This window comes from Chinchilla lanigera, unplaced genomic scaffold (genome assembly GCF_000276665.1).
Source record: "Chinchilla lanigera isolate Chin_1 unplaced genomic scaffold, ChiLan1.0 scaffold00080, whole genome shotgun sequence".
NCBI lineage: Eukaryota > Metazoa > Chordata > Mammalia > Rodentia > Chinchillidae > Chinchilla > Chinchilla lanigera.
The window spans coordinates 4,379,411-4,401,435 of NW_004955481.1; the positions used below are offsets into that span (position 1 = coordinate 4,379,411).

Genomic DNA, 22,025 nt, shown 5'->3' on the forward strand with positions numbered 1-22,025 from the left:
TGAGTAGAAATGGAGGTAAATAAATCAGGCAACAGAAATCTTTCAGATCTGTCAAATCCAAGTCCATTCAAATATGATTTAATTTTTGTTATTGAAGCCAGTATGCAGTGCTATTTGCCTGTCTAAAAATGAGGTTACTTGGGATTCTTTTGTGCTTTTTTGAGACAGGGTCTCACTATGTAGCGCAGGATAGTCCTGAACTTGCTTATGTAACCCAAGCTGGCCTCAAACTCAGGATGATCCTGCCTCAGGCTCCCGAGTGCTGGCATCACAGGTGTGTGCCACCATGCCTGGCTCTTGGAATTTTCTTAAATGAAGATAAATTATTAGTATAATGGTAGCTTCTAACCTCGCATTATGTTTTTTCTTAGTACATGCCAGTGACATAGGGAACATATATTGTATAGTATCAGGTCATGGAGATAAGAACATAGTTTCGGGGCTGGGGATTTAGCTCAGTGGCACAGCACCTACCCAGCAAGCGCAAGGATGTGAGTTCAATTCCTGGTACCAGGGAGGAAAAAAAAAAAAAGACCACAGTTTCTTATTTAGTGTATCCAGGGGAAAATTAATAATTCTCAGCAGCCTTCTGGCTTAGTGGGGCTGGTTATTGTTAAAATTCACCCTTATCACAGGAAACACTGATTAATGATTTTTCTCCAGGTCTGACATGTTGGGCATTAGCTAGAATTGCTGAGTGATATGCAGTGGGGAAACCATGAGAGCAATTTCATGTTTGTCCACAAATTATCATTAGGTGTTTCATGTGCTATCAGATAGAAAGAGCAGAAGAATAGGCTCTTTGCCAATTGAAGCTTCTGTCTGATTAGGGCATTAGTTCAGTTATGTCCAATTAACTTTTATTGCAGATAGTGGTGATAATTATTTGTAAGACAGTTGTCGGCTGCAGTTATCCCAAGGCTGAAGTATGAACTTGATGGATTTTAATAGCCAGTATGACATATTTTACTCCTTCCCTCTACTGTAGTCATTTCTTTTGCAAACCTCTTTTAGACAAGAGGTCAAAGTATTGTAAAAATCCATCTCACAATTAAAGCATATTGTCCTTTTTTGGAAGAGCTGCGTAGGATCATATTTTAAAAGAATCTATTAGGAACAGCTTTAATGGCTTTTATATTCTGAGACATACCCTTGAGTTCACTGCTACTTATCATAAGAGAATAGACCAATATAACCAAATGCCATTCGCAACAGTATCTGCTAATTGTAAAATTATAGTGATTGGCAAGGTGAAGTCTGGTTTCTGGTTTGACTTATTTATTTATATTTTGGTACTGTGCATTGAACCTAGGGCTGCCTTGCACATCCTAAGTAGGCAAGCACTTTGCCACTGAGCTAATAGGTCTGCCCCTTCTGGTTGTATTTTCTTCTTCTTTTTTTTGGTCTTTTTGAGACAGGGTCTTGCTTGTGCAGTTCTGGTGGGCCATGAGCTCACTTTGTAGCCCAGGCTGGTCTTGAACTTGCAGCGATCCTCTTGGCTCAGGCTACTGAGTTCTGAGATTATTGGAGTGCACCACCATGCCTGGTTCTGTTTTTTCTTGATACCAAAGATCAAACTCAAGACCTTGCATTTGCCAGGCAGGTGCTGTGCCACTGAGCTATATCCTCGGCCCGCTGGTTGTGTTTTTCTAATTGCAAAAGAAAGCTTTTAGTCTGTGGCCATACCATGCTGAATATGCCTGATCCCATCTGATCTGGAAGCTGAGCAGTGTCAGTCTGGTGGGAAAAAATTTTTAATTTGGACACTTTTATTTGTTTGTTGTTTATTGAGACAGGATCTCACTATGTAGTTCAGGTTGACTTTGAACTCACTATGTAGCTGAGGCTGGCCTTCACCTCATGATGATCATCCTACCTCAGCCTCCCAAGTGCTGAGATTACAGGTGTGTACCATCACACGCAGTGGATATTTTTAAAATAAAAAATGGGCTGATCCAGTACTGGAAAAAAAAAAAAAAAAAAAAAAGGGTGGGGTGGCTGAGCTTGGTGACAAAACAAAAGACAAAAACAAAAGAGAGTAAAATAAAATTAAAAATGGTAGGATGCTAAGGACATTTAGCTCTATAGGGACTTTAGTTGGTGTTTGTGTGTGTGTGTGTGTGTGTCTTTTTGAGAGGGTCTCACTATGCAGTTCAGGCTGGCCTTGAGCTAACTTTGTGGCCCAGACTGGTCTCACTTGCTACAATTCTCCTGCCTCAGCTTCCTACCTTAGCTTCCGAGTGCTGGAATTATAGATGTGGGCCACCATGCCTGGCTGTTTTTGTCTTTTGAGACAGTGGCTTGCTGAGTTGTCTAGGTTGCTTTGAGTTTGTAATCCTGCTGCCTTGGTCTCCTTAGCAACTCAGATTATAGGTATGTATAATCACACCTGACTAGAATGTGTATGAAGTTGTAAATATCTTTAGAAGCAGTCCTTGCTTTAGGTGGAGAAAGAGGGCTAGAAAGAAGGGAAATGTCTAGGTATGTTGACATGTCTGAACTCTAGCTACTCAAGACGCCAAGGCAGGAAGATCATAAGTTTGAGGCCAGTCTGGACAATTGAGCAGGACCCTGTCTCAAAATGAAAATTTTAAATGTCTGGGGATGGTCACTGACAGCCACTTACCTAGCATGTGCAAGGCTCTAGCTTTCATCCAGCTCTCAACGCACACACAAGCACAGATGGAAGGGGAGAGGAGAAGAAAATAAAATAATTTTTCTCTGAAGATCACTTTTGGGTCCCTTGGCTATTTTCCCTTAAACTTTGCTTTCAGTATTGTCTGATAGCTGCTTTGCAAAATAAATGGGTTTATGACCAAAATCTTGTTTCATTAAAATGCAAAAGACAAAGCCAGGCATGGGGTGCTGTAATCCCAGTACTCTGAGAGGCTGAGGCAGGAAGTTCACAAGTGTGAGCCCAACCTAAGCAATATAGTGAGACCTGGTCCCTAAAAAAAAATTTTAAAAACCTGGAGATGTAGCTCCATGTGAAGGCTCTAGGTCAAACCCCCAGTACCAAAACCAATCAGCCAAACAAACAAATAAGGCAAAAGACAAGTTGAATAGTGCTGTTGCTAAATGTCCAGGTGACTTGCTGCTGCTTCATTCTAGATGTTGCTTGCCTTAGTGTTCTTTATTGCTCTCTTGCTAAGGGTTTGTCAGTTTCCTTGCAACTGTCCATGGACATGACTGCTTTAAAAATGTAGTTGAGAAGACATAGAGTATAGCAGTGTATTTTAAGAGCCCGTTGTTAGTATTTGTTTAAAGTAAGGGGATTAAATAAAGTTCAGGACTGCTTGGAGAAGGCCCATAACATACTCATTCTTCTCTCAAAACTTCTCACCTCACAATAAACAGGAAAGAGAAAAGGGGGAGTGATAAACACGGCCCTTTTATTGGGGGGGTGGGCTTTTTTCCAGTACTGGGAATTGAACTCCTAACTTTGCACTTGCCAGGCAGGCGCTGTGCTGCTGAGCTAAATCCCCAGCCCCTGCCCTTGTATTTTTAAAAGCTATTTATTGGTTATTACTGAAAACTTTGTGTTGTAGAGTAATCAAGACAGCTGGCCAGCTGCTGTTGGTAGGAAAGTGGAGAAGTGGGCTAGAGTGGATACTTTTCAGGAAATAAAGCTTATGATACATTTGAGACTTTTTATGTAATAGGAGAGTGTCAAAATCCTTTAGAACTCCACAATATATCTTACAAGACTATCAGTAAAGTGTAGGGAAGCTTGCATACTATTTAATGGGGTTCTGGATGTGTATTTGGAAGGCGGGCCCTTGAAAAACTCTTACTAAAATGTGAGGGTTGAGGGTATATAGCTCAGTGGTAGAGAACTCACCCAACAAGCATGCAGCCCTGGATTGTGAATTCAGCATTGGCAAAAGAAAAAAACAAAAAAACTAATGGCTATATCAACAAAAGGCTTGCTTTGAGCTCCCTTTGTAGCCCAGGCTGGTCTCAAACTTGCAATAATCCTCCTGCCTCAGCCTCCTGAGTGCTGGAATTATAGGCGGGTGCCACCATTCCCAGCTTTTGTTTTGTTTTTACTTTGGGAGACTTGCTGTGTTGCTCATTCTGGACTCTTGTGGGCTCAAGTAATCCTTCTGCCTCAGCCTCCCAATCTGCTGGGACTATAGATATACACCGCTGGGCCTGGCTAAGTGCCTTCTATTTCTAACACAATTAAGGTGAAATAATGGGGAACTGAATGAAAGTTGGTAAAAAGACTCAGTTGAAGAAGGAGATCCCAAATAAGTGGGAACAATTAAAAATTCGGACAGGGGAAGCCACGTAGCAGGGAGCGCCGGCCTTCGGGCCGGCCCCCAGCCTCACAGGGGCCTGGGATAAGGGCTCCTGGTGCCCAGGAAGCCGCACGATGGGGAGCACCAGCCTTTGGGCCAGCCCCCAGCCTCGCAGACACCCGGGAGGAGGGCCCCCGGTATCCGGGAAGATGTGCAGCGGCGCGCGTTTGCGCTGACCCTCAGGCCGGCCACCACCGCCCAGTTGAGAACTATCGTGGCACAGAGAAACAATGGCATAATTGGCCCACCACGCACCAGCTGCGGAGGCCCGCCCACGGACGTGCATGAATCGTTCCGATATGGAGAAACCTGTGGGAATACATGCCACACAACAGATCACTCTTGCTCCTGCCGTTGAGAACCAGAAAGGTCCAGAGTCTGTGGAGGAACAGCTGCTGAACAAGGACTCAGAGAACATGAGAATACAGACTAAGCCCGAAGAGTCAGAGGTCTAGTGGACCGGCATCACGAGAGCCATTCAGAAGCTGTAAACCAGGAGGACCTTGTGCAATACCTGGGGAGACCCCCCTGGAAGCCATTCTTCCCCTGACAGTACAGGCTGCTGTGGAGGAGTACATCGAGCTCTGGAGAGGTCTGCAGCAAGATTCCTGATGCCTGTGCTGACGGTTGGGGAGAGGACACTAACTGGTTGTGGGGTCCCAATGCGATGGGAGACTGGAGAGAAAAAGCTACAAAAAATGGCTTTCGCCCCAGATGGCTCACTTGAGAGGTTAGTAAGAATTGCCTCCTCAGTATTCTATAGCTGTGACGAGGAGGCGAAGGAGAGAAACAAAGAGAGTGAGAAAAAGCAGCTGCTTTTGCTGCAGCACTAAGAGAAACAGACCCTAAGTCTGATTCCTGGGGCCCCAAGAAGAACTCGACGACTGCATTCATCTGCTACTGCTGTTAAAAGCCAGGCCACCTCAAGAGGAACTGCCCTAAGAGGCCCCATGGGCCATGCCCTGAATGCAAAAGTGACCACTGGAGATCAGTCTGCCCTCTGAAGCAGAGGCCCCAGAGCTCAGACCCATCCTACCAGTTAGTCCAACAGGAATGAGGGGGTCCGGGGCATACTCTGCCTTCTCCCTCTGGCCAGACTGTCATCTCCATGGAGGAGCCCCAGGTAATCATGACTATGGAGGAACAAGAAAACAGCCTGTTGCTAGACACAGGTGCAAGCCTCTCTTGGTCCTTCTTTTCAATCCTGGCCTTTCTTCCAGCCATCATATCTCAGTGACAGGAGTCACTGGTGAGGAGGTAATACACTATTTCTGACAGCCCTTAGGCTGTAATTACTTGTTAGATCCTTCTTGCATATCTCTGTCTTCCTGAGAAACCACTTTGAAGATACCACCATATATTACAGCAGCCACTGATATTTTCCTGCTAATCTATCCATAACTCTGTAGTCTTTGTATTGTTCCTATCCTATTTTGTAAATGGATGTATGTTTATTATTACATGTTTTGTACAATAACCATTGAGAATAATGATTATTCAATAGGTCACTCATGTATAGCTCTGTTTATTTTCTTTAGAAGCCACTTTGAAGATACCAAAGTATAGTACTACAACTATTGATAATCTCCTACCTCTTTTGTCTGTAACTCACTATTATTTGTCTGTTTTCCTGAGAAACTATCTTATAGATAACAATATGTAAAACAATAACCATTGATAATTTCTTACCACTTTGTCTGTAATTTGGTAAGCCCCCCCCCCGTTATTATGTTATCCTTCTTTTACTCTTTAAAATAAAAACTAAAAAAAAATAAAAATTAGAGAATGGGTAAATGGAATATAGGAAATACGTTGCAGTAATTGATGCACTGTAAACTGTTGTTTTCTACTAATGTCTGTTGTACCTTGTTCGGCTACTTTAAAATCTGCCCAGGGCCGGGCATGGTAGCCTGTAATCCCAGCACTTGGAAGGCTGAGGCAGGAGGATTGCTATGAGTTCAAGGCCATCCTGAACTGCATAGCAAAACCCTGTCTCAAAAAGACAAAAATAAATAAATAAATTAAATCTACCTGTTGTCAAACTAGCTTTTGTTGGCAGCAGATAGAAGGTCAGAGTATTAGCTATAAATGAAAATTCATTCTCTTATCTACAGTGAATTTTTTAGCCTTTTCACTAGAAATGTAAGGCACATGAATTCCACAGAGCTATTCAGAGAACTGGTTCTAAGATGGCAAACCAACAAATATGTAATGGATATGTGTCCAAGAATAGTATCAATTCCTTTTCTCCAGAAAAGGGGAAGCAGCTGGGTGTGGTGGAGTATACCTGTATTGTAAACTATTAGAGAAGCTGAGGCAGAACAATCCTAAATTCCAGGCCAGCTTGGGCAATATAGCAGACCTCAAAATTTTGTAGGGCACGGAAGGATGCTTCTTATTAGAGATTTTGGTGGACTCTATGTTACCTGGCTTCTCAAAGATGCCACAGAAGTATGAGCTAAGAGTGGGTTCAGAGTTAAAGCTAGCTTCTCCCATTCAGGGAACAGCATGAATGCTATATAGGAGCAGGAGAGTTTTCTGTACTAGGGTTGTTTGAGATTGAGAGGCAACCACCATCCTTCCATTATCTTCTGATATAGTTTCTTCTGAGTGAATCATGTAGCTTTTCCCCTTTCTCTGGGGGAGAGGGAGGTCCTGGACTGTTTAACTTACAGCTTTTGTTTGCTTATATGTAGTCACTTTCCCAGTGCATTTGTTCTTTGATTTTTGTTGTTGTTTTCCCAGTCAGGGTCTCACTATCCATTCATGCTGGCCTTGAATTCACTTATGTAACCCAGGCTGGCCTCAAACTCGTGGTGATCCTCTTGCCTCAGCCTCTCAGGAGTGCTGAGATCACAGGCATGCACCACCACACCTGGCTCCCAGTGCATTCTTTCCTTGGTTATAATTGCTGATTTATTACTTACCTTGAAAGGATTTCACTAAGAACTTGTTCCAAAGCAATAGGCTAGTTTAATAGAGTTATAGTGCAAAGTGCTGATCTGGGACAGATAATCTCCCAAATCCATTAGAAAGTTAATTGTATTCACATTAAAAAAACAAGTCAGGCATAGTGGCACACGCCTGTAATAACAGCACTTTGGAGGCTGAGGCAGGAGGATTGCTTCAAATTCAAGGCCAACCTGGGCTATATAGTGAGCCTAGCACCAGCCTGAACTACATAGCAAGAACCTATCTCAAAACAAAACAAGGGCTGGGGATATAGCTCAGTGGCATAAGCGCCTGCCTGGCAAGCACAAGGTCCTGATTTCGATTCCCAGTACAAAAAACAAACAAACAAACAAAACATGTTCTTGTTCAGTGGTGCATTCCTATAATCCCAGTTACTTGGGAGGCTGAGACATGGTCTTGGTAATTATTAAATTGTCCAGGTTGGGTTCAAACTTGTGATCCTCCTGCCATAGCCTCTCAGAGTACTGGGATTATGGGCATGTGCTACCATACCTAGCTCAGATTTTCTGTCATGTTCAAGATAAGTGACATTTTATGGATGAGAAGTCTGAAGTGAGTGCTTTTTAAATTCTTGATAAAAGATACTGAAATAGTTTGGAAGACTGAACTCATAGATTCAATTATTTCCTTGCCTATAATATAATTATACAACCACAGGTTTTTCTTGGCCCACCAGTAGAAAGTGTTCCGCCACACAGTGACTTGGGGTTGGCCACGTGTCTTTTATGGCTAAGAAGCTATTGGCAACTTGAAGAGATCAGAAATGTGAATTTACTCACTTTGGCTTTGTCCTTTTTGTCTCTGTTCTTAACAGTGAGAAGATTCTCCACAAATAATCATTTCCACTTTCAGGTCCCCAGAATGAACACATTTATAATGACCTCATCCAACTGACCACACCAGAGTTGTCCAAATCCTCAGCCCCAGCCAAGGCTTGTCAGCCAAACCATAATAAATTGTAGACACCTGAGCATAAAAATAAGTGTTCATTGGTCTGCTGGGTAGCAAATATTATGAAAGTAGATGACTTGTACAGATGAACCTGAAAAAACAAAGATTCTTTAACATTAGTGTTTTTTTTCTTTTGTGTTTATATTTCTCTTATATTTATATGGGATATGTGTGCCATTTATTAACATGTACAAATAACATAGTCATTATATCATTCCACTATTATAAGTTGAATAGTTGAATTTTTTTTGAGACGGGGTCTCTCCTTGAGTTTACTGTGTAGCCCAGGTTGGCCTTAAACTTGTGATCCTCCTGGCTGAGCCTTCCCAGTGCTTAAGATTACAGGCATGTGTCACCATGCCCAGCTGAATAATTGAATTTTGGGGAGTTTTTGTGGAGACAGGGTCTCACTATGTAACCCAACCTGGCTTCACACTTGCATTGATCCTCTTGCCTCAGCCTACAGCTGAAATTTTATTTATTTTTTTATTTTTTTCCTTGTTTTTTTGGTTTTTCTCCGGTACCGGGAACTGAACTCACGACCTTGCGCTTGCCAGGCAGGCGCTTTTGCCGCTGAGCTAAATCCCCAGCCCCCACAGCTGAAATTTTAAATTGATGAAAATTGTATGTTATAGCTAAAACATGATGTTTTGAAATATATACATTATTGAATGGCAAAATTGAGCAAGTCAGCATGTACACTACCTCACATACTTTACACTTTTTGTGGAGAGAATATTTATAGCATACTCTCTGTGACTTTCAAGTATGCAAAACTTTGTTACCTAAACCGGGTGTGGTGGGGTACTATGTCTTTTGTTGTTTTATTTTTTTTATTTTTTATTTTTTTGGTTTTTTGGGTTTTTTCTGGTACCAGGAATCAAACTCATGACCTTGCACTTGCTAGGCAGGCATTGTGCTGCTGAGCTAAATCCTCAGCCCCTGTTGTTTTATTTTTTGAGATGGTGGTCTCACTGGAATGTGTGGTCCTCCTGCCTCAGCCTCCTGAGTAGCTGGGATTACAGCATGCATCACTGTCTGCAATTAATTTCCTCATTTTTAAGTTGAATTGTTTTATTGCAATGGAATTGAGGTCCTTACACATTTTGAGCATTAACCCCTTATCAGATATTTGCCTTGGTAATATTTTTTCCCATTTCATAGCTCATTGTATTGGTTTTTTTTAGATGCAAAACCTTTTTCAGTTTAATCTAATCCAGTTTTTGTTCTTGTTTTTGTCTTTTTGAGGCAGAGTTTTGTTATGCAGTTCAAGCTGGCCTTAAACTTACTTTGTAGCCTAGGCTGGCCTTGAACTCACTGTGATCCTCTTGCCTCAGACTCCTTAGTGCTGGGACTACAGGCATGCGGCACTATGCCCAGCTCCAGGCTGCTTTGGAGATAATAATTATCCTGCCTCAGCGTCCATAGTACTGAGAAGTTTGCTGGCATTTTTTGAGGATTTTTGCATGTATATATATTATTTATTATATATTTATTAGGGCATTTTCTTATGTTCTTGTCTCACTTTGCTATCAAGTCTCACTTTGCTATCAAGTTCTTGTCTCACTTTGCTATCATAAAATTAATTTGGAAGTATTTCGTCTTCAGTTTTTTGGAAGAGTTTAAAGAGAATTGGTACTGGCGGGTGTGGTGCCTCATGCCTGTAATCCCAGCACTCAGGAGGCTGAGGCAGGAAGATCACTATGAGTTCAAGACCAGCCTGGGCTACAAAGTGAGCTCAAGGCCAGCCTGAACTGCATAGTGAGACCATGTCTAAAAAAAAAAAAAAAAAAAAAAAAAAAAAAAAAAAAAAAAAGATTGGTACTAGTTGTTCTTTGTTTTATAAAATTTTCCTGGTCACTTGTTCTCAGTGTCTTGCTTTGGATATAAATCCTGTACTTAGGAGTAAGTTTCTACCCAGTCTGACAACTCTTTTTGTAATTATGAATGTGATTATATGCAAAGGTCACTGTACCCTTCTGAGGTAGTTCAGTTTATAGTGATCACATCATGATAGGGCTTAAAAAGAATTGAAGGTTAAAAGATAAAAGAATTGAAGGCTATTACATAACGTAATGAAAATGTATAAACTCTGGGTTAGCTGCCCACAGCACACGCAGCTTGCTTATCCATATTTTTAAGAACACTCATTTTTATTCAGGGATTAAAGTACAGAAACTAAATGATACTTCTTTGGTTGGCAGTAATAGGGGTAATAATTCTTTCAAGTTTTCTGCTTTTATATGTATATTTTTACTTGATAGTAATTACATAGTTTTATATCTTAAATTTTATAAGTATTTCAGATTATTTCATGATCTTAAAAATATGTTATTTTTGTGAAACATTTCACATTATTCTATGCTCTTTTTTTTTTTTTTTTTTTTTTTTTGGTCTTTTTTGAGACAGGGTCTCACTGTGCAGTTCAGGCTGGCCTTGAGCTCACTTTGTAGCCCAGGCTGGCCTCGAACTTGCAATGATCTTCCTGCCTCAGCCTCCTGAGTGCTGGGATCTGTGCTCTTAAAAAATTGCGTAATATTTTAGAAAGTAGATGAACCTTGCTGGGTGTGGTGGTGCACACCTGTAATCCCAGCATTTGGGAGGCTGAGGCAGGGAGATTGCTGTGCATTTGAGGTCACCCTGCATTACATAGTGATACCCTGCCTCAAAAAAAAGTAGATGAACTTCTGTTTAATGATTCCTTTTTGAATGTTATTTTATTATTGCCCTCAACTTTTTCTAAGTAATATTGTACTAGTCATATCTGTGCATATACATTTTTTTTGTAGTGGTTTCCTTAAGATTATTTATTTTAACTTGGTGCATATTAGTAGTATGGAACAATGAAATTCATTTTGGTATATTGGCCAAAAAATATAGCATGTGTCAAGCATCAAGGTGACATACACATAAATCCCAGGACACTGGCAGCCTGAAGTAGGAAGATTTCAAGCAGTTTTTCAGTTCCATTATGATCTTGTGGGACCACTGTCATATGTGTAGTTTGTCATGGACTAAATATCCTTATAGAACTACTTGTTAATTTCTTAACTTTCCTTGGAATTTGTCCTCAGAAGCATTAGGACCATAAGGGCAAAGTTATTAAACAGAGATCAGCATTTACAAGGGAAGGGATTATAAGCAGCTCCTAGGCATTTATCCACGCTAGCAGTCTTCATGTCTTGAGGCATGGCAGTTGGCACACTGTGTTCGTCGTCTTGTCCCACCCACCAGAGAGCTAAAAAGATTGACTCTGTGCCAGAGCTCTGGGGCAGCTCTTTTCTCCCTGAAGCATTCAATCTTCAACTCTTTCTGCAGCTGCTATCTTAGACATGGTTTGAGCAGCCTCTTTTACAGAGTATCTTTTCAGCTACCTGGTCTTGCAAGCTGGAATTCTCTGATACTCATCATGACAAGTAGTTTCACATACCTGAGAAAGCCCTCTAGGGGAAATAAAGAGGTTTTGTGGTCTTTGTTTAGCATTTGTTTAATCCCACTCCTTTTTGTGTGTGTGATCCAGAGCACCATATTACATCTCTCTGAATTCTGAGTTTCACAGTGTTAGAGAAGGTGTTCATGTATTTTACTACATTCTACTTACAGTATTTGAGAAAAGCTTATTCCTGGTACATGGGAGGTTTTGCTTTGTGTTTTAGACAAAGTCTCTCTAGGTTGCCTGGGCTGGGCTCAAATTTTCGATCCTCCTGCCTCAGCTTCCCAAAGTGCCAGTATTACAAGCATGGGCTACCACACCGGGTTTATGGACCTCGTATTCTTGAAGAACTTTATTACAGGATGGTTGTATGTTTGGGCTGTATATGTCTTGTTGGTGAACATCGTTGGTGAAATCTGCAGTCTTGAAACACTTAAAAGATTTCTGGTCAAAGTGGGCTGCTAGTAGCTTACTGGCTCCTTGCTTTAGTGTAAGAGCAGTGCTTTTTATTTTTTTTACAAACAGTTTTTTGGGGGTTGGGGTTATAGCTCAGTGGCACAAGTGCCTGCCTGGCAAGCATAAGGTCCTGAGTTCGAGTACCAATACAAAAAAATTTTTTTCAAGCCAGGCCTGGTGGTACACACCTGTAATCTCAGGACTCAGAAGGTTGAGGCAGGTGGATCACCTTGAGTTAAAAGCCAACCTTGGCTACATAGTGAGATCTTATCTCAGAAAAATAATAATAACAATAGTAATAGTAATAATAGATGAATATGAGTTCAGATTACCAGGCCAGAAGTCAGACTTCGGGTTCCTTGGCAAGTCATATACTTTATGTTTGGAAATGTCTGACTGTCTGGTGGCCTGCAATCAGGATAATAAATGGATCAAACCAAGCCCAGCATTTTCAAGAATGCTGAAACAGAGCTGGGCATGGTGGTGCACTCCTATAATCCCAGCACTTGGGAGGCTGTGGCAGGAGGATTGCCATGAGTTCAAGGCCAGTCTGGGCTATATAGTTAGACCTTGTCTCAAAAAAAAAAGAATAAGAATGCTGAAATTTAGCACTTGGGAGGCTGAGGCAGGAGGATCATTGCAAGTTCGAGGCCAGCCTGGGCTACAAAGTCAGCTCAAGTCCAGCCTGAACTGCATGGCGAGACCTTGTCTCCAAAAAAAAAAAAAAAAAAAAAAAAAAAAAGAATGCTGAAACTTTACAAATATGCCTGTACTTTCCAGGTATTTTATGAATAGGTATTTTTTAGTTTTTGTTTTACCCACCCACACATCTGTGCAGACTAAAATACCATCTTAGCCATAGTAATGGTTGGGAGCAAATTGTTACTACAGATGAAGGTATAAGTAAATTTTGAGTCAACATGCTGCTAATTAAATTGCTTACCCTTCTAAACTGGGGCCTGCGCGGCTTATATCTGAGATCCCTGGATGAGTTGCCTATGCCCCGCAACTATGTCTTGTTCTTTGCAGTGTGAGCCATTGCCCTGTGCTGTGTTGATGCTGGTCTGCCATGCTCGCCTGTCTGCCAGGGCCAGGGGACCTGTCCTTTCAGCTTCTTTCTCACACGCAGATGAACACTGGACTTCAGAAATGTAAGTAACCCAGATCCCCTGGGGGAAGATTGTGATCCTTTGCTTTGTCCCTATTATCCCAGAAGCACATCTGGGGTACACTGACCTTGAATATAATACCTCCAAGGTATTTGTCAGCAGAGACAGCAAGAAAGTAGGGCCTGCAAAGGCCCTACCTGTCAGCAGTGGGAGACACTTTAATTGTCAGAGAAATCCTCTTAAATATTACAATTCCCCAATGTATATGGTCTTAATTTTAATTACTGCTGATAGCTTTGTGTTGTGTAACAAAGCTATAAGGAGCTTTATAGGAAAAATAATCACCTTTCAGAAAGGTGTTTCATCTTGGTTCCCATGAGCAAGTTAATGAAAATTCATAGTCCAGGTTACTTATTGTATCTGTAATATAATTTTATTTACACCATTGTATGTTTTGAATCTTTGGACCTTCTGCCATGGAAACAGTTCCTGTTGGCTTTGCTATCTGCCTTCTCAGCCAACATGACCAGTCTACAGCAAGTAAAGGAGCTTTTACACTCAGGATGGTTGGGAGCCTGCCTTCTGAGGCTCTCTGGGCATTCGTTTGCACTTATAAAAGAGGATTGAGCCTTTGAGAACTGTTAGGTTCCTGTCTTAGTTGGTTGAAATTAGAACATTATAGTTCATATATTCCCATATCTCTGCTTCTATCCCTGCACTACACGATGTGCAAGGAGAATATTCTCTTCCTGGCTCATGAACAGCCTTGTACTTGGAGTAGACCTTCCTTTCAGAGCAAAAAGGGGAAATCAGTAAGGCAGTGAGGGTTCCCTTTAATTGGATAAAGTGCTTCAGCACTGTACCTGAATCCTTTATGACAGATGTTAACAAAATTTTTCTGTCAAGGACAGACATCAGATGTTTTTAGCTTTGTGACTACTTTGTGACTTCCTTCTGTTACATCTGCTGAACTAAGGCAGCCATAGATGATATATAAATACATGAGTACAGCTATGCTCTAATAAAACTTTTTTATAAAAACACAGCAGTTAGACTTGGCATGTAGGGAACAGAGCCAACCCCTGCTCTATGAGATCATCACATATTAAAAATGGTCTAGCCTCAGGCTGGGGCATCTGTCAGTGGTAGAGCACTTGTCTAGCATGCACAAGGCCCTAGATTCCATCCCTAGCACTGCAAAGACACAAAAGATCTAGACCAGTGCTGGCCAACCTTTTAGAACTTTCAGTGATAACAAACAGCCCAGTGTGGCACATGGCACATGTGTTATAGGTTTGCCACCACTGGCTGGACTTTTGAGGAAATGTAAGACTCAGAACCTAGCTAGTTCTGAATTTGTCCATTGAATTGAGCCCTGTAAAAGGACAAAGGTGAAGGTGACAGTCTTCCCTACTCCTCTCCTCCCCTCCCCTCTCGTCTTTCCCATCTCTCTTCCCCTCCCTTCCTTTTTTTCTTTTTCTTTCTCTTTCTCTTTTCTCTCTTCTTCTCTCCCCCCTCCTTCCCTTCCCTTCCTTCCTCTCCTTCCCCTACTTCTTTTGTGCAGTAATGGGATTGAACCCAGGACTTGTACACTCAAATGCATCTCCACACTTTACAGAGTCTTGCTTCATTTCTAAGTTGCTTAGGCTGAGCTCAGACTTGTGAGCCTCCTGTTTCAGCTCCTCAGAGTTCTGGGATTACAGGAGTGTACCACCATCCCTGGATTTTATGTTTATTTTTTCTGTTCTGGAGATTGAACCTAGGGCCTCATTCATGCTAGGTAATCATTCTACACACCAGCCCTACCTTTTCCCTTAATGATCATTGGGTGATGACATTGTATGTGTTTCAGGGCCACCCACATAAGTACACAAACTGCCTTGTGCCCAGTACTGAGCTTCTGGAGACACATTTGAAGCATACAATATGATGATAGAGAGGAGCTCAGTTTCTTTCTTTTAGATTCCTTAACAGATGCTAACAGCTTCACCCAGAGATGTGCTTTCAAAGGAAGAGGGTAAACACTGTAATGGCACCTACTTGGGAGGATGAGACAGGAGAATCACATGTTTGAAGCCACTCTGGACAATGTAGCAAGACCCATCTCAAAAAAAGAACAACAAAACAAGGCAAAAAAAGAAAAGATGTAATTCCAGCAGGAGGCTGAGACAGGATGTTCGAAGTGAATTCAGGCCCAGCCTAGGCAGCATAATGAGTTCAAAGCCAGTCTAAACTACATAGAAAGCCAAACATGGTGGCACATGCCTGTAATCCTAGCACTCTGTAGGCTGAGGGAGTTTGATCGTTGCAAACTCAAGGCCAGCCTGGGCTACAAAATGAGTTCAAGGGGCTGGGGATTTAGCTCAGTGGCAAAAGCGCCTGCCTGGCAAGCACAAGGTCGTGAGTTCAATTCCTGGTACTGGAAGAAAAACAAAAAACAAACAAACAGTGAGTTCAAGACCAGGCTGAACTGCATAGTGAGACCCTGTCTCAAAAAAGACAAAAAATAGATAAATAAATAAACTACATAGTAAGACCCTTGCTCAAAAAAAAAAAAAAAAAAAAGCCATTTGCCTTAAGAGGAAAAAAGGCAAATTGGCAACTTTATCATGGTGCTGTCTTTAGATCTTTGCTGCCTTCTCTGAAAATGGAGAAACTGACTGGAAGTGTAGTTTAGTGGTACTATACTTTCCTAGCATGCCTGTGTTCCATGCACGCACACACTGGAGATACCAGTCTTCCCTGGTTTCAGGTTCTCATCTCTGTGTGAGGGTCAATTATTTGAACTCTTAACAGCTTTCTTTTTGTCATATTTAAATATACCCCAACTTTGCAAAAGGTAACATTTAATGGTGCTTTTCAGCTTTCCTGCTGTCTTTTGTCTTTCCCGCAAAATGTGTAAAAAAAAAAAAAATCCTGTTGTGTGACCTATAGCTGCTAGCATTATACATTTATAGGGAAAGTAAAATGGAGCAGAGTTGTCTCCTTTGGCGACTAGAAGCCATGCAGCTGCTTAGGACCCCAGCCCATCAGCTAGAGTGTCCTTAAAAAGTGGGGTTTTTTTTTTGTTTTTTGTTTTTTTTCCAGTACCAGGAATCGAACTTACGACCTTGCGCTTGCCAGGCAGGCGCTGTGCTGCTGAGCTAAATCCCCAGCCCCAAAAGTTTTTTTTTTAAGCTTCTGGGGTTTTTTTTGTTTTGTTTTTTTATTTGTTTGTATTTTTCTGGTACCAGGAATTGAACTCATGACCTTGCACTTGCCAGGCAGGTGCTGTGCCGCTGAGCTAAACCCCCAGCCCCTGGGTTTTTTTTTTTTTTTGAGACAAGGTTTCGCTGTGTAGTTCAGGCTGGTGTTGAACTCACTGTGTAGCCCAGGCCAGCTTCGAACTCACAGCAATCCTCCTATCCTACTTCCTGAGTGCTGAGTTTACAGGCGTGTGGCACTACATCCAGCAAAAATAGTTTTGTGTGGTAAACAAGGGCTGAGAGTATATCTCTGTGGGTAGAGTAATTGCCTTGCATCCAAAGCCCTTAGGTTCTATCCCTAGTACTAGAAACAAAATAGAATAAAAACTAGTTTTGTGACTTGGGCTGGTGGAGCCTAGTTTTAATCCGAAGGACAAAATTAGTTTTGTGACTCTGCTATTCAGCTTTTTCCTGCACCCAGTCCTCAGGAAGGTGTTTTTGTTTTGTTTTGTTTTTGTGCTGTTAGTGATTGAGCTCAGTCTCATGAATGTTAGGTAAGCACGCCCCACCAAGCCACATCTCCAGCCTTTAGGGAGGGTCTTATAATAAGCTGTAAACACAGCGTTTGGGATCTGTGGAGTAAATGGTACACAGGTGTTTATAGTTTAATGTGCTTTAGATTTTAAGATTTAGCTTGGATTGGGTTGAGCTATTAGTGACAGAAGGATTGCCTGACACGTGCAAGGGTCTGGGTTTGATCCTTAACACTGCAGAAAATAAAGTCAGCTTGAGAGGGAGCTTGGGAAATGGACCAAGGGTCAAGAGATAGAGTATGTAGCTTTGTGGCCCAAAATTACGTTATCTGACTAATAGGTTTCCCCACACATCAGCAACCATATGTTCTAGTTCACAGTTTATAGAACTGGTCTCTTCTCAGTCTTTCTCCTTTTCTTTTCTTTCTTTTTCTTTTCTTTCTTTCTTTTTTTTTTTTTTTTTTTTGGTAGTACTAGAATTAATTTTTTATTGCTTTATTTATTTATTTTTGAGACAGGTCTTACTATGTATTCCAGGTTGGCCTTCATCTCATTATGTGTTTCAGGCTGGCCTCAAACTCAAAGATACTCCTGCCTTAGCGTCCTGAATGCTGGAATTCTAGGTGTGAGCCACTACACTTGGCTAATTTTTCATTGTGAGACAGTCTCTCTAGGTTGGCCAGGGTGGGCTCAGGTTTGTGATCTTCCTGCCTGAGCCTCCCAGTTGCTGGGATAGTATACATCACTGCACCTAGCTCAGTCCCTTCTTTTTTTCTCTTTGCTCTGCCTTTTCTCTGTGTTGGGGAGAGTATAATATATTTTCTGGCCTTGATGTGTAACTTGCCATAGGCCTGGCTGGGTTAAAGGACATCTTGGCTTTCGATGGGTCCAGAAGCCGTAGAGGCCGCAAATGGGGACAAGTCAGTGCTCTCCTTGAACTTTTCTGGATTATATATGCCACTGTGTCATTTGCTTTGAGAGTCATCGGTCATTTTGGAACTCTGTGCTTACAAGTATGTCTTTCTGACCCATCTTCTCCTAGTACCCCAGAAAATACGATCGTTGTAATTTTTTCTTCCTTCCCTAAGCTTCTGCTTTGCCTTTCCCTAGCCCAGGTTCCAGGTATGTAGTTCTAGCTCATAAAATATTTACTGTGGCCAGGTATGGCACGTCTGTATGCCCATCCCTCAAAGAGGTTGAGGCAGAATGATTGTGAGTTCAGGGTCATCCTGGGTTATATGCTGTCTTGAAGAATAACTTGGACTTGCCGGGCATGGTGGTACACGCCTGTAATTCCAGCACTTGGGAGGCTGAGGCAGGAGGAACGTTGCGAGACCAGCCTGGGCTACAAAGTTAGTTCAAGGTCAGCCTGAACTGCATAGTGAGACCCTGTCTCAAAAAAAAAAAAAAAAAAAGAGTAGCCTGGGGGCTGGGGATTTAGCTCAGCAGCACAGCCCCTGCCTTAGCAAGCGCAAGGTTATGAGTTTGATTCCCGGTACCGAAAACAAAACAAAACAAAACAAAAAAAAGAATAGCCTGGACTATATGGCAAGACCTTGTCTAAAAAAAAACAACAAGAAAAGCCTGTGAAAATGTCTAAAGTGATGGCACATGCCTGTATTCCTAGCTACTCAGGAGGCTGAGCCAGAAAGATAACAAGTTTGAGCCCATCTTGGGCAACTAAGAGCCTGTCTCTAAATTTAAAAAAAGGGATGAAGATGTAACTTAGTAGTAGAGCATCCCCAATAATGCACACATGCATGCACGCACATGCACACAAGCAGGAGAGAAGAGGAATGGGGGGATGGAGGGAGAGAGGGAGGGACATAAATGGTGGAAATTATCCAGGGTCCTTAGTCCTCACACCATGTTTAGGGTTTTTTGTTTGTTTTTATCTTTTTGAGACAGGGTCTCACTATGTAGTTCAGGCTAGGCTTGAACTCACTTTGTAGCCCAGGCTGGCCCCCAACTCACAGTGCTCCTCCTGCCTCAGCCTCCTGAGTGCTGGTTTTACAGGTGTGCACCACCATGCGCGGCCTCACACCATGTTTTATTTATTTATTTATTTATTTGGTTTTTTTTCCCGGTACCAGGAATCTAACTCACAATCTAACTCACCTTGCGCTTGCCAGGTAGGCACTGTGCCTCTGAGCTAAATCCCCAGCCCCACACACCATGTCTTAGATGACAGCTTTGACCTCCTTTGTGGCAGAAGGTTGGGGATCCTGGGATAAATACCAGTTGCCTTTTATTGCTTCTTTAGATGCGTGTCTGCCCCCTCGTGGAGGTGGCTGGGAATGGAGAATTGACCCGATGCTGCATAAACTCATAGAGATATTAGAAATAATAGCTAACATTTACTGAGAGCTGTGCCAGCCACTATATTCATTGTTTTTACATGTGTTGTCACTTATTTTTTTTGTTTTTTGTTTGTTTGTTTGTTTTTGAGACAAGGTCTCACTATATGCCCAGGCTGGCCTTGAACTCCTGGTCTAATACCACCCTCCTGTCTCATCCTCCTAAGTTGTTGGGAGTGTAGGTATGCACCACTGTGTCCAACCGTGTGTTTTCATTCATTCCTTAATTCCATGTAGAAATTACTTCCTCAGGGTAAGACATAGAGGTTTTGTTACTTGCTTGTGTCATATGATTATCAGTAACAGGGAGAACTCATGTTCAGGTCAAATTCTACAGCTTATGTTTGAACCACACCTGTGCCCTCCAAATGCAGTTTGGAGTTTTTTCCTTCCAGTCCCTGAGCTAGACAGCAGGGTTCTCTGCCACATTTAATGCTCAGGCTCAAGCCCAGGGGATCCTATAGTTGGGGATTCCTTATCAGTTTGCTTTGCCCTGTCCTTGGGCAGACTTGGGCAGACTTGCTCTCCTCGAATAACTGTCAGCGGTTGTGGTTCCTGTTCATTGAGTCTCTTGATCTTGGTAATAATTCTGTGACCTAGGAAAGCGAGTGTCATCTCTTTTTTTGGGGGGGCGGGTTCTGTTACCAGGAACCGAACTCAGGACCTTGCGCTTTCCAGGCAGGCGCTGTGCCACTGAGCTAAATCCCCTGCCCTGCGAGTGTCATTTCTGTTGGTGAATGAGGAATGACTGAGACTCTTAGCAGGCAGAGAAGGCAGCCAGTGTTTGGATCTAGATCTAACTTTTTTTCCAACAATAGGTTGCCTGTTCTCTAACTATGGATGTCTGTATCAGTGACAGTGTTGGTACCAGATATTTACTTACTTACTTACTTATTTATTTTTTGTCTTTTTGAGACAGGGTTTCACTGTGCAGTTCAGGCTGGCCTTAAGCTCATTTTGTAGCCCAGGCTGGTCTTGAACTCACAACGATCCTCCTGCCTCAGCCTCCCAAGTGCTGTGATTATAGCCATGTGCCACCATGCCTGGCAGTACCAGATATTTATAATGTATGTTTCTTAGGTCTTTTGAGGCAGGTTCTTACTGTGTAGTTCAGACTTGTCTTGAACTTACTGTGTAGCCCAGGCTGGCCTTGAACTCATGGCAATCCTCCTGCCTCAGCCTCCTGAGCACTGAGATTACAGGTGTGTGCCACTATGCATGGTTTAAGTATACTTCTTAAAAGCTGTGTGTCTGTATTAGCTGTGCAGTTAGGGGACTATGTTACAGCACAAAGCAAGGTGCCAGCTTGATGTGTGATAAAGTATAGAGAAAGAAGCCGGGCACGATGGTGCATGCCTGGAGGCCCAGCTACTCAAGAAACTGAGGCAGGAGGATTACTTGAGCCCTGGAATTCAAGGCCTGTTTGGCCACATAGTGAAGCCTCAAAAGAAAAAGGAAAATGTTTCCATGGATATAGCCCAGTAGCATAGTGCCTGCCTAGCAAGCAAGAGGTCCTGAGTTTGATTCCCAGTACAAAAAAAAAAGGTAAATGTTGAGGTAAACATGTTTTGTTAAAGGCTGAGCTTAAACAAACAGTACATGAGGTAGTTGGTACTGTATTTCCGGAGTGTGACCTCTTTCTTATTCAGCATACTTATCTCATCCTTGGGTTATTTTTTTTTTTAAGCAGTGACAAAATTTATTGAAAAAATAAAAGTGAAGAGTCAGAGAGAAACTGGCTCTGTAGCGTGAGCTTGGGCTGCGTAAAAGAAGGAAAAGCAAAACAAAAGAATACCCTAGAGAAAGCAGGGCAGGCTGTCATGAGGAAAGCCATGATAGCCTGGGGTTTTTTCTTAAAAAGGATTCTGTACCCTGGTGTTCACTCTCCCCACCCTCATTTTTTATTAATTCTGATTCCTTTATTTGTTGTTTTTACCATTGTCACCATCAGGGGAAGCAGGGCAAAGAAAACTAATGGAAGTGGCTAAGTGTCCCACTTCATCCACCTGGATGAGGCTAAGCTGCCCTGTCACCTCTGCTAGAACAGTCAAGCTGAGCCAGCTGTGGTCACACAACCCCATTCCTGCACTTGGGAGGCTAAAGCAGGAGGATCGTGAGTTTTTGGCCATCCTGGGTTACTTAGTAAGTTTGAGCCCAGCCTGAATTGCATAGTGAGAATGTCTCAAAAAATAACAAAAACAAAAAATACTGACAGTTGATAACTGACTTAGTTTTTTTTTTTTTTGGTTTTTCTCTGGTACCGGGAACCGAACTCACGACCTTGCGCTTGCCAGGCAGGCGCTTTTGCCGCTGAGCTAAATCCCCAGCCCCGATAACTGACTTAGAACAAAGGAACTCTTGCTGTTTATTGTACCACTGTCTTTCACTTGGACTTTAAAGAATAAAGCCCACCAACATGGGTGAAGGGAAACACAGAGGCAGTGAATGGAAGATTTCTGTACCGCCTCTTTCTTCTTGACCTCAGTTATCACCAACCCATTCGTATTTTTTTAAGACTTTCCTCAAGTCAGACATTTCATAAGCATTTAAATTGTTTTTGTAATTAAAGTTTTATTAGCTGGGTGTGGTGGTGCACGCCTGTAATTCCAGCACTTGGGTGGCTGAGGCAGGAGGATCGTTTGGAGTTTGAGACCAGCCTGGGCTACAAAACGAGCTCAAGGCCAGCCTGAACTGCATAGTGAGATCCTGTCTCTAAATAAGCAA

At 42.2% G+C, this 22,025-nt stretch overlaps 1 protein-coding gene across 4 annotated transcripts in view; it reads left to right on the forward strand.

Annotated features, from left to right (window-relative positions):
- Fam222b (family with sequence similarity 222, member B) overlaps positions 1-22,025 on the forward strand; it is a 72,355-nt gene that overhangs the window by 45,237 nt on the left and 5,093 nt on the right. For all 4 annotated transcript variants that reach the window (XM_005402710.2, XM_005402712.2, XM_005402711.2 and 1 more), the window contains exon 2: positions 13,147-13,268. In XM_005402710.2, coding sequence (XP_005402767.1) covers positions 13,187-13,268 — 82 coding nt within the window. In that variant the 5' untranslated portion in view covers positions 13,147-13,186. The remainder of the gene's footprint in view (positions 1-13,146; positions 13,269-22,025) is intronic.